Source organism: Marmota monax, unplaced genomic scaffold (genome assembly GCF_021218885.2).
Source record: "Marmota monax isolate L192 unplaced genomic scaffold, Marmota_monax_Labrador192_F-V1.1 WCK01_AAM20220418_F8-fsc00068, whole genome shotgun sequence".
Lineage (NCBI taxonomy): Eukaryota > Metazoa > Chordata > Mammalia > Rodentia > Sciuridae > Marmota > Marmota monax.
Window position 1 is genome coordinate 2,670,320 of NW_026692352.1, and position 12,608 is coordinate 2,682,927.

At 44.5% G+C, this 12,608-nt stretch overlaps 1 protein-coding gene across 1 annotated transcript in view; it reads right to left on the reverse strand.

Annotated features, from left to right (window-relative positions):
• Nucleotides 1-12,608, reverse strand: part of Xndc1n (XRCC1 N-terminal domain containing 1, N-terminal like) — a 44,686-nt gene that overhangs the window by 3,609 nt on the left and 28,469 nt on the right. Inside the window, exons 13-18 of the mRNA XM_046441827.2 lie at nt 12,231-12,443; nt 11,202-11,366; nt 9,739-9,913; nt 6,466-6,666; nt 6,220-6,382; nt 5,076-5,168 (exon numbers count right to left, since the gene is read on the reverse strand). Of these exons, the coding sequence (XP_046297783.1) occupies nt 5,076-5,168; nt 6,220-6,382; nt 6,466-6,666; nt 9,739-9,913; nt 11,202-11,366; nt 12,231-12,443 (1,010 nt within the window). The remainder of the gene's footprint in view (nt 1-5,075; nt 5,169-6,219; nt 6,383-6,465; nt 6,667-9,738; nt 9,914-11,201; nt 11,367-12,230; nt 12,444-12,608) is intronic.

Here is a 12,608-nt window from a genome sequence, read left to right on the forward strand (position 1 = left end):
TCCTGCCTCAGCCTCTGGAGTATCTGGGATTACAAGTGTGTGCCACCATATTCTGCAACCTTGCCATTTCTGGGATTCAACTTTTATTCTTTTAGTCAACAAATATTTATTGAGCACACTGTAATGTCATAGGTGTTAAGAACACATTGGTGAACAAGACAAGCAGTCTCTGTCTCCAAGGACCTTATGTTCTGGGGTGAGGATCACTCTGGGAGGTGACATGGACATTACTAACACTTGATCTTAGCCAAAATGCGGAGAAGTGATAAGATAAAGAACATGCCCCAAAGCAGGGGTTATGAACTTAGAGGGTTTAAAGAACTGAGAGGTCAGCATGACTCATCTCAGAGGGCAGAGTCTGGACCTCTGAGAGGGAAGAGAGGGAAGTAGGGTCCACCCAGATGTAGGACCTCATAGAGTAAAACCTAAGATGCTTACCTTGCTCTGCGAACAATAGGAAGCTAGAGTGAATTCTAAGCAGAGGTGATACCTGCTTTACATTTGGAAAGATCATGTTGTGAGTAGAATGCTGGTGAAAAGATGGGAGTAGAGGTTTGGAGACCAGTTAAGAAACTGTTAGGCTGCTGGTGTGGCTCAGTGGTAGGTCCCCAGCACTAAGAGAGAGAGTGGGGGGGGGAGAGAGAGACAGAGACAGAGAGAGAGAGAATATGAGGGAGAGAAACAGAGACACTGTTATTGTGGTCTGGGTGGGAGAAGATGGTAGTATGAAGCACAGTGATAGCAACTTCAGTGCTGCCTCTTCCAGGAAGCCCTTTCTGATCAGTCTTCCCTAAACACAGCAGAACATGTTTATCTGTTAGTCATTCACAGTTCTCATTACATTTTTCTTCCTATTGCACTTATTTGTGAATCTATCTTGTTCCCTCTATCTTGGTACCAGTTTAGATATACATGACCACAACCTCACACTGGATCTGGTGTCTGGATCAGTGTAAGTATGGCCTTAACCTAAGAAGGACCTTAGCCTAAGTACCTCCATTTTGAAATAAAACTGCAGTCCCCACCAGGTACGCCTATGGAACCCTCCAATATGGTCATCAGGCATAGCCTGATTTAAAAAAGTCACTTTCCACAACCCTGATAAAACTCAGAGTGAAGTCTCTATCATTTGCTTTCGCCCTGATAAAGGCAAAAGGCGAGATTAGGGTGGAGACCACCAGACCAGATGACTTGACATCAGAACAAAAGATGTCACTGAGAAACCCGGTAACAGCTGATAGGGATTGAAAGGGTGGTCAGAAACCCCCAAATTTAGCATAAATCATGGAGTGAATGAACAGACATTCAGCCAGCTGACACTGCTGCACACAAGGCTGAGAGCCTGAGGACCTAGGACATCCCAACTCTTCTCATCTGCCTGATCCTCTGCATCGTCCTTATCACTCTCAAACTCTACAGCAGCCTCTTGACTCTGGTGAGAAAAGAACTTCTCCTTATGACCGTCACCTCAGCCAGCCATCAACTCCACCCCAGGAGAAGCCTCTATTGGTTCCTGACCTGGTTGCTATGGTCTGAGTGAGTGCATTTCCTGGACTTGAGACCTAAGACTTAAAACTTAAAATCTAGCACTTAAGCTTAGCATACAGAGGGAATGTCTGTAATAGGTCTGTCATGATTGAGTGTGTTTGCAGTGCTTAGAGTTAACTTAAAATTATTTGCTTTTAATTGATTATGTCTTTTGCAATGCCCAGCATTAAGGATTGTCATTTCTTGATTAAGAACCTATAGAGTGAAACTGTATTAAGTGATATGAGTCAATAAACATTGAAAAGGGCAGAAGTGCATGGACATTCTTCATCTCTCCCTTCGATTGCAGATGTCACACTTTTGCCCATTGCAATAATCAGTCTCTTGTTACTCTGACCTCCACATTACACTAAGGGTGTTCTTTCAAAACGCTAATCTGACCTGTATGTGTCAATATTTAAATACTCCTAGCAATCTTCAGTCATATGTCTACCATACAACCTATCTCAGATTTTCAACAAAAATACTTTTTTTTTTTTTTTTGGTACTGGGTATTCAACCCAGGGGTGCTTAACCATGAGCACATCTCCAGACCTTTTAAGGTCTCACTAGTTGTTAAGGGTCTTGCTAAGTTGCTGAGGTTGGCCTTGAACTTGTGATCCTCCTGACTCAACCTCCCGAGTCACTGGGATTACAGGTGTGTGCCACTGTGCCCAGCACTCAACAAAAATACTTTTGACTTAATTTTATATTACCTAAGAACAAACAATTCAGGAGGGCTCAGCCTTGCCTTGCTGCTGTGGAATGAAACCACTAGGACCATGAAGCATGCAGGAATGAGTAGCTTCCGTCCCTGGTATTAAGATTCATGGTTTAAACTGTGAAATCTCAGTCCTTAATAAATAAATCTTAATAGATCTCAGATAATAACCTGAGTTTAGGCCAGAATTCTCTGTAAGAAACTGAATAAAGCTTTGATAGACCCTGAAACCATGAGAGTCTTAACCAGTATTTGCAGGCCCAAGTATTTGTCCTTTTAGTATCGTAATTAAAACCATCATGATAGTTGCAGAATTTATGATTGGGCAACAGTTTAAGTATCACCTGGAGCTCCCTGGCCTGATGTAGAAAGACCAAGCTCCTAAGGAAGACCTTCATGACTCTAAGACCTTGTCCTAGTTACCTTCTACAGTTGCCCCTTACAAAATTCTTCCCTAGCCGGGCACCACACACCTATAATCCCAGTGGCTTGGGAGACTGAGGCAGGAGGATCATGAGTTCACAGGCAGCCTCAGCAAAATCGAGGTGCTAAGCAATTCAGAGAGACCCTATCTCTAAAATAGTGCTGGGGATGTGGCTCAGTGGTCAAGTGCCCCTGAATTCAATCCCTGGTATACCCCCCACCAAAAAAAAAATTTCTCTTCATTCACCAACCATGGGATATATCTTGCTGTTCTACAAATATACCTTCCTGCTTTGGTACATGGCCCCTTTCTGCCCACAATGCCCTGTATCTTCTCTGAAGTCTATAAACCTTCTAGGTGGAGTTCAGATTCTCTTTTCTCTATAAAACTTTCTCTGAGCATTCAAGGCAGAGGAAGGGGCTTCCTTTCTGGGCACTCTCAACATAAGCCCTCCTTTTACATAGTACATATGATGCCAAATTGAGCTTGTTGTAGACATAGCTATCTTCTCTATGAGAACAAGTCTGGGGCTGGGGATGTGGCTCAAGCAGTAGCGCGCTCGCCTGGCATGCGTGCGGCCCGGGTTCGATCCTCAGCACCACATACCAACAAAGATGTTGTGTCTGCCGAAAACTAAAAAATAAATATCAAAATTCTCTCTCTCTCTTAAAAAAAAAAAAAAAAAGAACAAGTCTGGTTAATTTCTTCTTTCTGTGCTTCCAGATCCAGGGACGACTACAAGAAAGGTGTCAGTAAGTGTGTGAGAACTTCAACAACAAACTGAATGGCTTTGAAAGTCAATGAATTTAAAAAGTGAGTGTATGAATGAATGAACAAATACTTGAGTGAAAAAATTTAATTATTGGCCATATTTAGGAAGAATTGAGCATAAAAAAGAATAATGACTATAATAGAAAATTAAAAGATATTTGCACCCATAGTAATATTTAAAAAAGAAGAAGGTGGGGCTGGGGATATAGCTCAGTTGATAGAGTGCTTTGCCTTGCATGCACAAGACCCTGGGTTCAATCCCCAGCACCACAAAAAAAAAAAAAAAGAAGAAGAAATATAGAGACAGAAAATTTATATCTTAAAATTGCAGTTATAGAAATTGATTCAGATAAAAATAATCTATGGGCTTGGGATATAGCTCAGTTGGTAGAGTGCTTGCCTTGCATCACAAGGCCCTAGGTTTAATCCCCAACACCACACACACACACACAAAAATCATTATGGATGCTAAAATCACTGGGTAAAAGAAAGACTGAAAGGGAGCTGTTTAATCCCAGTATCTCCATACATGTTCCCATTACTAGATGGGCTTCTCTAGTACCTTTGCAACAGAGGCTTGCTAGAATAAAGGGTCTCAACAATGTGCCTCCCAATGTGGGAAAATATCCATCATCAAATAAGTTGTGTTCTTGTCAGAGCTCCTTAACTTGAATCTAATCATGAGGAAATAAATTCTAGCTGTGGAATATGACTTGGTCTACAGTCTTGACAAAAGTCCATTTGTCATACAAGACATTTAAAAAAAGGGGGAATGTTCAAGATTAAAGGAAACTATAGAGAGATGTGACAATAAAATGGAAAATGCAATGTATGATTCAATGCATGGGATTTTTAATTTTTAAAAACTCTTAAGACTTTTTTGGGCAACTGGGGATTTTTTTTGGGAAGTGTACTGGGGATTGAACCCAGGGGCACTTAACCACTGAGCCACATTCCCAGCCCTTTTTAATTTTTTATTTGAGACAGGGTCTCACTAAGTTGCTTAGGCTGACCTCAAACTTGAGATCCTCCTACCTCAGGTTCCTGAGTCACTGGGCTTACAGGTGTGTACCACCATGCTTAGCAGCAGCTAGGGAAGTTTGAATGAGGAATGCATAGTAAGTAATATTATGGTATTGATATTAAATTTTTGAGTATGCAGTAAGGCAAAAATTGGCCACAGACCATACATGAGCATGGTTACATTCTAATAAAACTTTATGAACAAAAACCATTTTTTTAAGTGGGATAATGGTTTTGTGGTTATTCTCTTAGGAAACATCTGAACTATTTAGGGGTAAAGTGTCATGAGATTTACAACTTACTTTAAAACATTTCAAATAAAAAAGAGAGTAATAGACCAAGCAAATGTGGCAAAACAGTAACAATTGGTAAAGTCAGGTAAAGGGTATAGGGATGTCCAGTATACTTTTTAATTTTTTCATAAGAGTGCCATTTTTCAATATGAAAAGTTTATGAAGGAAATGAGTGAACAAATGAATGTATAAACAGATGAGTGACCAAGTGAATTAATGAGATAGTGAGCAAACAAGAAAACTGATTGAATGAATAAACAAGGGAAAGAAAAAGAGATGAATAAGCTGCAAGTCCCCAGCCTCTGCCCCAGCATACTTGCCCAGCCGCTCTGTCTCCTGGTAGGGCACATAGATGTTGTTTAGGCCACAGAGGAAGGCAGTCAGGATGATCATGAGGATGAACATGAACCTGGCACGGGATGGGATATGGAAGGGTCAGAGAAGGTCTTCACCCTCAGAGAAATAGGACTTTGGGAAGAGGGATTGGGGGTAATGAACTTTATGGCTCTCAGGAGTATTCAATTTGGTTACTATTAAAAGTAAAGAAATTAGGGGATGGGAATGAGAAGGAATTTAAAGTAAGTGCCAAAGCAGAAGATTTCCCTTAAGAATAATGGGTATTGGGGGCTGGGGTGGTGGCTCAGTGGTAGAGTAGCTTGCCTAGCATGCATGAGGCACTGGGTTCGATCCTCGGCATCACATAAAAACAAACTAATGTATCCACCTAAAACTAATACATAAATAAATAAATATCTTTAAAAAAAAATAATGGGTATTGGGTCTAATCAATCAAAGCTGGGGAAGGACCAGTCTCTTAGGGAGTGACTGTGATGCTGAGATTGTATAGGGATGGCTGTGAATCAGGGATTCTTATTGGGTGGGAGCCATCACTAGAGAGTTAGAACCACAAGAGAACGAGTTATCCTGCAATAGGGAAGGCTGGAAGAATCACTACGTGGGATATGAGGTTCTCCTCCAAGCTAAGCCAACCTGCAGCTGTTCAGAGATATAACTAGCACTTTTCTCACCAATGGCACCGTCTCCAGTCCCACCTGAGGCAGGATCCTAAGGGAGTAGGCATTAACCATGTGTTCTGATTAGGGCAAGAGACCAGGTTTGGCTGTACATGATTTATCTTTCCAAAAAGGGGAAACCCATGGAACCGAGACTACTATAACCAAGGGCTCTTTCAGCTGACAGTGGTTTACCATCTTTTCTGGGGTCATGAGCCTCTTTGAGAAGTAGGTTAAAGTTATAGACCTTCCCTCAAAATAAATGTATGTTCATATTTATACTCCAATCTTGTCTATACTTCCAGGCATTCAGAGGTCTCTAGAGCTTATATCTCTGGAGGAAGGCAAACCAAGAATTCCTGTGCCACACTAAAGCTGGGGAAAGTCACCAGGAGGTTAAGTGGAGTCTATCAGAAAGGAGGACACTCTAGCAGTGACAGTACACACCGTATCATGTCATCAATCATCCTGCCAATGGAAATCTGCAGTGTGCCCAAAGACTCGTGGGCCGGCAGAATGTAGGCCAGGCGGGTGAAGCTGAGCATGCTGGTGACAGCAAAAAGCACCTCAGCCAAGAATTGGGGATCCTCCGTGCGCCACTCACTTCGCTCTGTGCAGATGAAATGGGGACAGTGGCTGAGAGACAAGGAAGAGGAGGGACTAGGGAATTCAGGGCTGAGTTGGGATACTCACCAGCAGTGGTGAAATAGTTGCAGGCAGCTCCATTGGCAGCATCCCTGCAGTGCATGTGGGCAAGCCCAGCCAGGAGGAGGCGCAGTGCGAAGGCTGCCAGGTACAGGGACAGGATGACCACATCCAGGAAGTTCCACCAGTCCAGGAGGTAACTGCGCAGGCCCTCGATCCATACTTCCTTACACTCGAACCACAGGAAGCCTGGAAGGGAGCCAGGACAGGATGGGGCAAAACTCTGTTCCTCCTTGTAGGTCAGAGCCAGATTATGGTGGCCCTTTGATGGGGGCGGGGGAGCTAAAACATCACTGGGGTAAAGTCAATAAAATGTAAATGTTTAATCTATCCAAGTGTAGAATGATCTTATGTGAAAACAAGGGTAAGGTTCATGCATACCCATGGCTAGTGTGACTTGCCCCAAGGATCACAGATGGTTGATGCTCAGAAAGTGAGTGACAGGCTGAGACTGTAGCTCAGTGGTAGGGTGCTTGCCCTGCACATGTGAGGCACTGAGTTCGATCCTCAGCACCACATAAAAATATATAAATAAATACTTAAAAAAAAATCGCAACTCTCCATTTAAAAAAAAAAGAAGAAAAGAAAGAGAGTGACACCTGTGAGGAACTGCATTAGGAGGAAATGGTTTACATCTGCTATTTTTGACCTCCACCAAATAAATATTAGACAAATATTGAAATAATCTTGATTTGAAGGGACTCCAAATTATCAGTCTACTCAGGCCCAATATCTCAGTGGGGCCCACTGCCAGACTTGGGGATGCGGGAGTCTTGACAGTTGGTCTCCATTAGTCATTTGTGCCATTTGTTCCCTTCTCCATTCCCTGCATATGTGCTCTCTGTACTATCTTGAATGCCTTTCCGTATCCTTTGGAAGCCCCGCTCCTCTTTGTGGCCCAGGACAAATACTACTTCCTCCATGAAGCCTTCCCAACCAGGTGCAGGAGTTGCCCTTGCTCCGCATCCTCCTGGCTCTCTATTCATATCTGCGATGCTCTCACTACAGGGCATTGCAGTGTATCTCCCCATGGGTCTGCCCTATCCCTGCCTGTCCCCTTAAACTTGGAGTCCCTCAAGGACAGGGACCATATCTCATAGATTTGCCAGTGGTACCCAGAACAAATTAACTAATATTTATTAAGCTCCTATCAGGTATCAGTGAGATCCTGTGGTAAATAAGATGGATACAGTACCATTCCTCCCACGACGTATAATCTAATGAGACAGGCAGAACACAATGTGGTCATGCTAGGACTGTGGAGCAGGGGAACTGAGATGCTGTTTGGGAGTGTTTAGGATGGATCCTCATCCTGATTTGGGGGCCCCAGAAAACTTCTCAAAGATAGTGACATTTAAGCTGAGACCTGATAGAGGAGCTGGAGCCAGTGGGTGAAGGGGCAGTGTGGGAAGTGGTGAGTGCTCTAGGAAAAGTGAGGAGCAAAGGCCTGGCCACAAGTGGAAATAGGATGTGATCAGGGTGGGAAATCAATGCTATATGGCAGCACAGCACCTTGTTGTGTGGGCTAGAGGCTCAGTGAATGTGTATAGAATGAATGGAAACATACTTAAGTTATCCATGTATTCTCAGGGCTTTGCTCACAGTAGGACTTCAGCAAACATACACTGCCTGAATAAATGAGTTTTACGTTATGTGTTTAAAAGATGTTTCTTCTCCTACAGACAGAGGAAGAACTTTATTGGTTACATCTCTACAGGGCAGGTCAATAAATGTTTTGTTTTATTTTGTACCAGGGATTTCACCCAGGAGCACTTAACCACTGAGTCCATTACCAGGCCTTTTTACTTTTATTCTGTGTCTCAATAAGTTGCTTAGAGTCTTGATAAGTTACTGAGTCTAGCCTCAAACTTTCAATCTTCCTGCCTCAGCCTGACAAGTCGACAGAATTACAGGCATGCACCACTGCACCTGGCTCAATAAATGTTTAATAAATAATGGGATAAGAAAGTTTTCCTTTTGGGTTGCTCTTGTCTCTTTCCCTAAAGATTTACTTCTGGCCAGGTACAGTGATGCATGCCTGTAATCGCAGCAGCTAGGGAGGCTGAGGCAGGAGGATTATGAACCAGCCTCAGCAAAAGCAAGGCACTAAGCAACTCAGTGAGACCCTGTCTCTAAATAAAATATAAAATAGGGCTGGGAATGTGGCTCAGTGGTCGAGTGACCCTGAGTTCAATTCTGGTACTCCCCCCAAAACAAAACAAAACAAAAGATTTACTTCTGGCCATCACTGACTGGCTTGGTACAATGTGGACGGGTCTTGGTACACTGTTGGCCTGAGAGTTTGCCAAGTGAGGGGAGGCCAGCTAAGGAACAGGCCACTAGTCCAGCCTGATGAGCTGACCAACCAGAGGTTGGTGGAACTCTGGGGATTCTTATAAACTGTATTTGCTGAATTGAGAAAACTTGGTTCTACTATAGAAAAGAAGAAAACTGATAGAATGGATGAAACATGCATTAAGCACAGATGATTTAGTTTGAACAAATAAAGCAGGTAGAGCACATGCATATGACATACACAGAAAGCCAAGGATAAACACCAAATATTCATGATACATTGAATATACATGAGGCATATGAGGCCCTCGGTATTTATCAGCTCTTAAGTCAGCAACCTGCTGGTGACACCAATGCTGGTTCCACAAGTCCTCTGTTCAAAGAATGCACATAAAATTCATAGCTGCTCATCAGGATAACTGGCAAGCCACAGCTATGCTGAAGCATACTAGCCACTGTTTTTCCCAGAGATCAAGTAGTGGCCTAGGCACCTCTGTCCATTGCACCTCCCTGCTGAAACCTCGTAACACCATCATAACAACATGTTTTGTGGATGTAACAGACTATGTTATTTGCATTTTAAGTTGGTCTGTGAGCTTTTCTGTTCTACATTTCTGGGATAGCTTGTCTGGAAGTACATGTGTATGTTACCATTACACCAAGGCAAGTTGCCACTGGACACTGTGGACAAGTGTCTTATTTGTCAGAGGATTGAAACTTCCAGAATGGAAAGTGAGAGGTGCCAAGGAGAAGAATGGTGTCCCTGCTCAGGGAATCTGCCACAGGTTTAGGTTCCCGGATTGGGATAAAGGGAAAAAATTCTTGGTGTGCTAAAGGCCATAGGGGTTTGGTTATATATCAAGGAGCATCTACAAAGGCAGGGTTCTCCCTTTGGGGTGCTTATCATGAAGAATAGTGAGGGGGCCTCAAGAAGAATGCCATAAATAAAGAATCCCACATATGTACCTGTGACCCAAATCATGTGTAGTGAAGTCTCCCAGACACTCTGGCTTCGGCCACGGAAAGTGCTCAGCTGTGTCTCCATGGCCAGGGATTCTCCCAGCAGGAAGATGAGGAACCATAGATAGGAGGCGGAGTGTAACAGGAACTTCAGCACTGGGATCTTCAGCAGGCGGCCCAGCTTTGGGAAAGCAGGAGAGCATGGCTCTCAAAGTCTCCCCTCTGGCAGGCTGCAGGATCACTCGGCCACATGAGACTCTGCTTTCTCAGATTTACCCACTTACTTATTCAGCTATTCACCAAGAATGTATTATATATCAATCAGTGGCATGGATGCATACCGATAGTCCCAGAGATTTGAGAGGCTGAGGCAGGAGGATTGCAAGTTCAAGACCAGCTTCAGCAACTTAGTGAGGGCCCTAAACAACTTAGCAAGACCCTGTCTCAAAATAAATAATAATAATAATAATAATAATAATAATAATAATAATAATAGAGCTGGGTATGTGACTCAGTGGCTAAGTGCTCCTGGGTTCAATCCCCAGTACCAAAAAAAAAAAAAAAGAATGTACTATATGTCAGGCCCTGTTCTCTCATATCTATTATTTCCTTTACAACCATATGAAACACAAAGGTGAAGTTACTTTCCCTTGTGGTCCCACAGGCTTTTCAAACTCAATCAAGTTAAAAGGTAAATTCATTACTTCTATCCTAAACTTGTTCCTCCTATCTCATAAAATGACCAGGCCACCCAGGAACCTGAACAGCCTTTCCACATGCTTTTTCTCACATGCACTCTGACAGTCTCCCTAACCCCAGTTCCCTGTCCCCAATCCATCTTTCACATGACTAGTAGGGGGAGCTTTTCAAAACACAAAATCCATGGGGCACTCACCTCATTAGTCTGGCATCTTTCATTTTAACATGGCTTACAAGGCCCTGGGAGAGCTGGCCCCTGCCCACTTCACTACTTGCTGTTGGCATTTCTGCCTTAGCAGCAGAGAGCTCCTTTCAGTCTCTAATGCTGTAAGTTCTCCCTCCCCTGGGCCTTCTTCCATGTTGTTCCTGCTTCATGGACACTCCTCTCCCTGTTCCTCGCCTGGTTAGCAGGAACAGGCCTGGTTGTTTATTATATCCCAGTGCCAGGCCCAATGCCTCACTTACAGTAGAGCCTCAAAGAAATATTTGGTTGGGCTAGGACTCCTAGAGAGAATATTGGACTGTATAAGGGATTCAGGCTTTGGAGGTAGAGGACGCAGTTTAAATCCTGATACTGTTGTTTGCTGCGTGTCCTGGGCAAAAATAGCCTGTGTCTGAAGTTCCTCCACCAACTGGGAATGCAATCCCTACCTTCCAGAGCTCATCAAGCTACTGAGTGGGAACATGCACAAAGTTATAGCTACAAAGCACCCAGGACAGGGCCTGGCATAAACCAAGTGCTCAATAAACAAGTTATCTTATTCTTGTACCCGAGACTTGGGCGCCAGCCAGTAGCCAAGGCAGAGGAAGGGCATGGTGAGGAAGATGAGGAAGGCGACAAAGAGCTTCCAGATGGTGGTGCTTCCACGCCAACCAGCCAGGTTCCCACACCAGATGGAGGACAGGACTTGCTGGCAGATGGGGTGTGCTACAAACTAAGCAGAGATGGGGCATGAGGAGGTAGCCACCTGGCAGGGAGAAGGAATGAGCAGGTTGGGTGCATGTCCTTACTTTCTGCCAGTGATCAAACATCCTTCTTTTCTTTCCCTGCTGGCCAGCCCAGAAGAGAGGCAACTCACTTGCCATGAGCCCACGCAGACCCTGCCCTCTCTGGTCCTCAGGAGGCTAACTCTAAGAGTTTCCTAAGTCAGGCAGTGGCAGGTAAAACTGGGAATACAAGTCCCAGAACTCCCAGGGTTCCCTGCCTTCTAGAGATGTGGGGGTAACAACAGTCTGAACACTCCTGAGAAGGGAAGGAGCAGGGAAAGTGGGCTTGCTGTCCTGCATGGCTGGTCCAAGGGAGCCACTATGGAGGAAGGGTTTTGGTTAAGTTTTTGGTGGGTTAGGATATCTGAGGGTAGATCACATTAAGGGGTAAGAGACTAGAGGCAGCTAGAAAAGGAGCATGTCTTAGACTGGGGGAGGGGTGTTGTCTAATAAGACAGAATAAGAATCACTTGATGTTTAATTCCCGAGACATCCAATCTAATCTTGTACAGTGAGTACTGAAATCCAACAGAACAAGACTGGGCCCAAGTCACTCAGCAGACTAGGGACAAAGCTAAACCTGAGACCTGCAAGCCTGGGTGTAAAGGTGGATTCTCTAGGGAGAGGTTAGGGGCTTAGATTGAAGGTAAGAAGGGAAGGTCGGGGACCTAGATAGAAGGTGCTCAGAATGAACATCTCAGAGGGTCCTGAGGCCAGGAAAACGAGTTGCTTGGGGCTGGACTGGGGGACACCTAGAGATGGCAGGGCAAGGGATCAAGGCAGTGAGGAGAGGTAGGCAGGGCCCAGCTGACCCGCTTCTGGTTGTAGTTGACAGCCAGCCGCAGTCTTGCCAGGTTGGGGATGCCCTCCTCGAAGGCCTGGCTCAGTCCTTCAGCCTCAGGCTCAGTCTCGCTGTCGTCGCCCATGTCGTTGAGCACTGCAGTGACCTCGCTCTGGTTCCGGCACATACCCAGCAGCTCAAAACCATAGTCCTGGCTCAACGACTCCAGGGCAATGTACTCAGGCTGTAGGGAAGTAGGTCTGTGTGTGTCAGCCACCTGTGGACACAATTTCCTCCCTACCGCCCCCTCCCCCCCCCCAGACAGTGGACTACCTGTCTTGACCTTTCTACATCTGATATCACTGAGTCATTGACTTCTTTTCTGACACCTCATCAATCTTCTTACTAT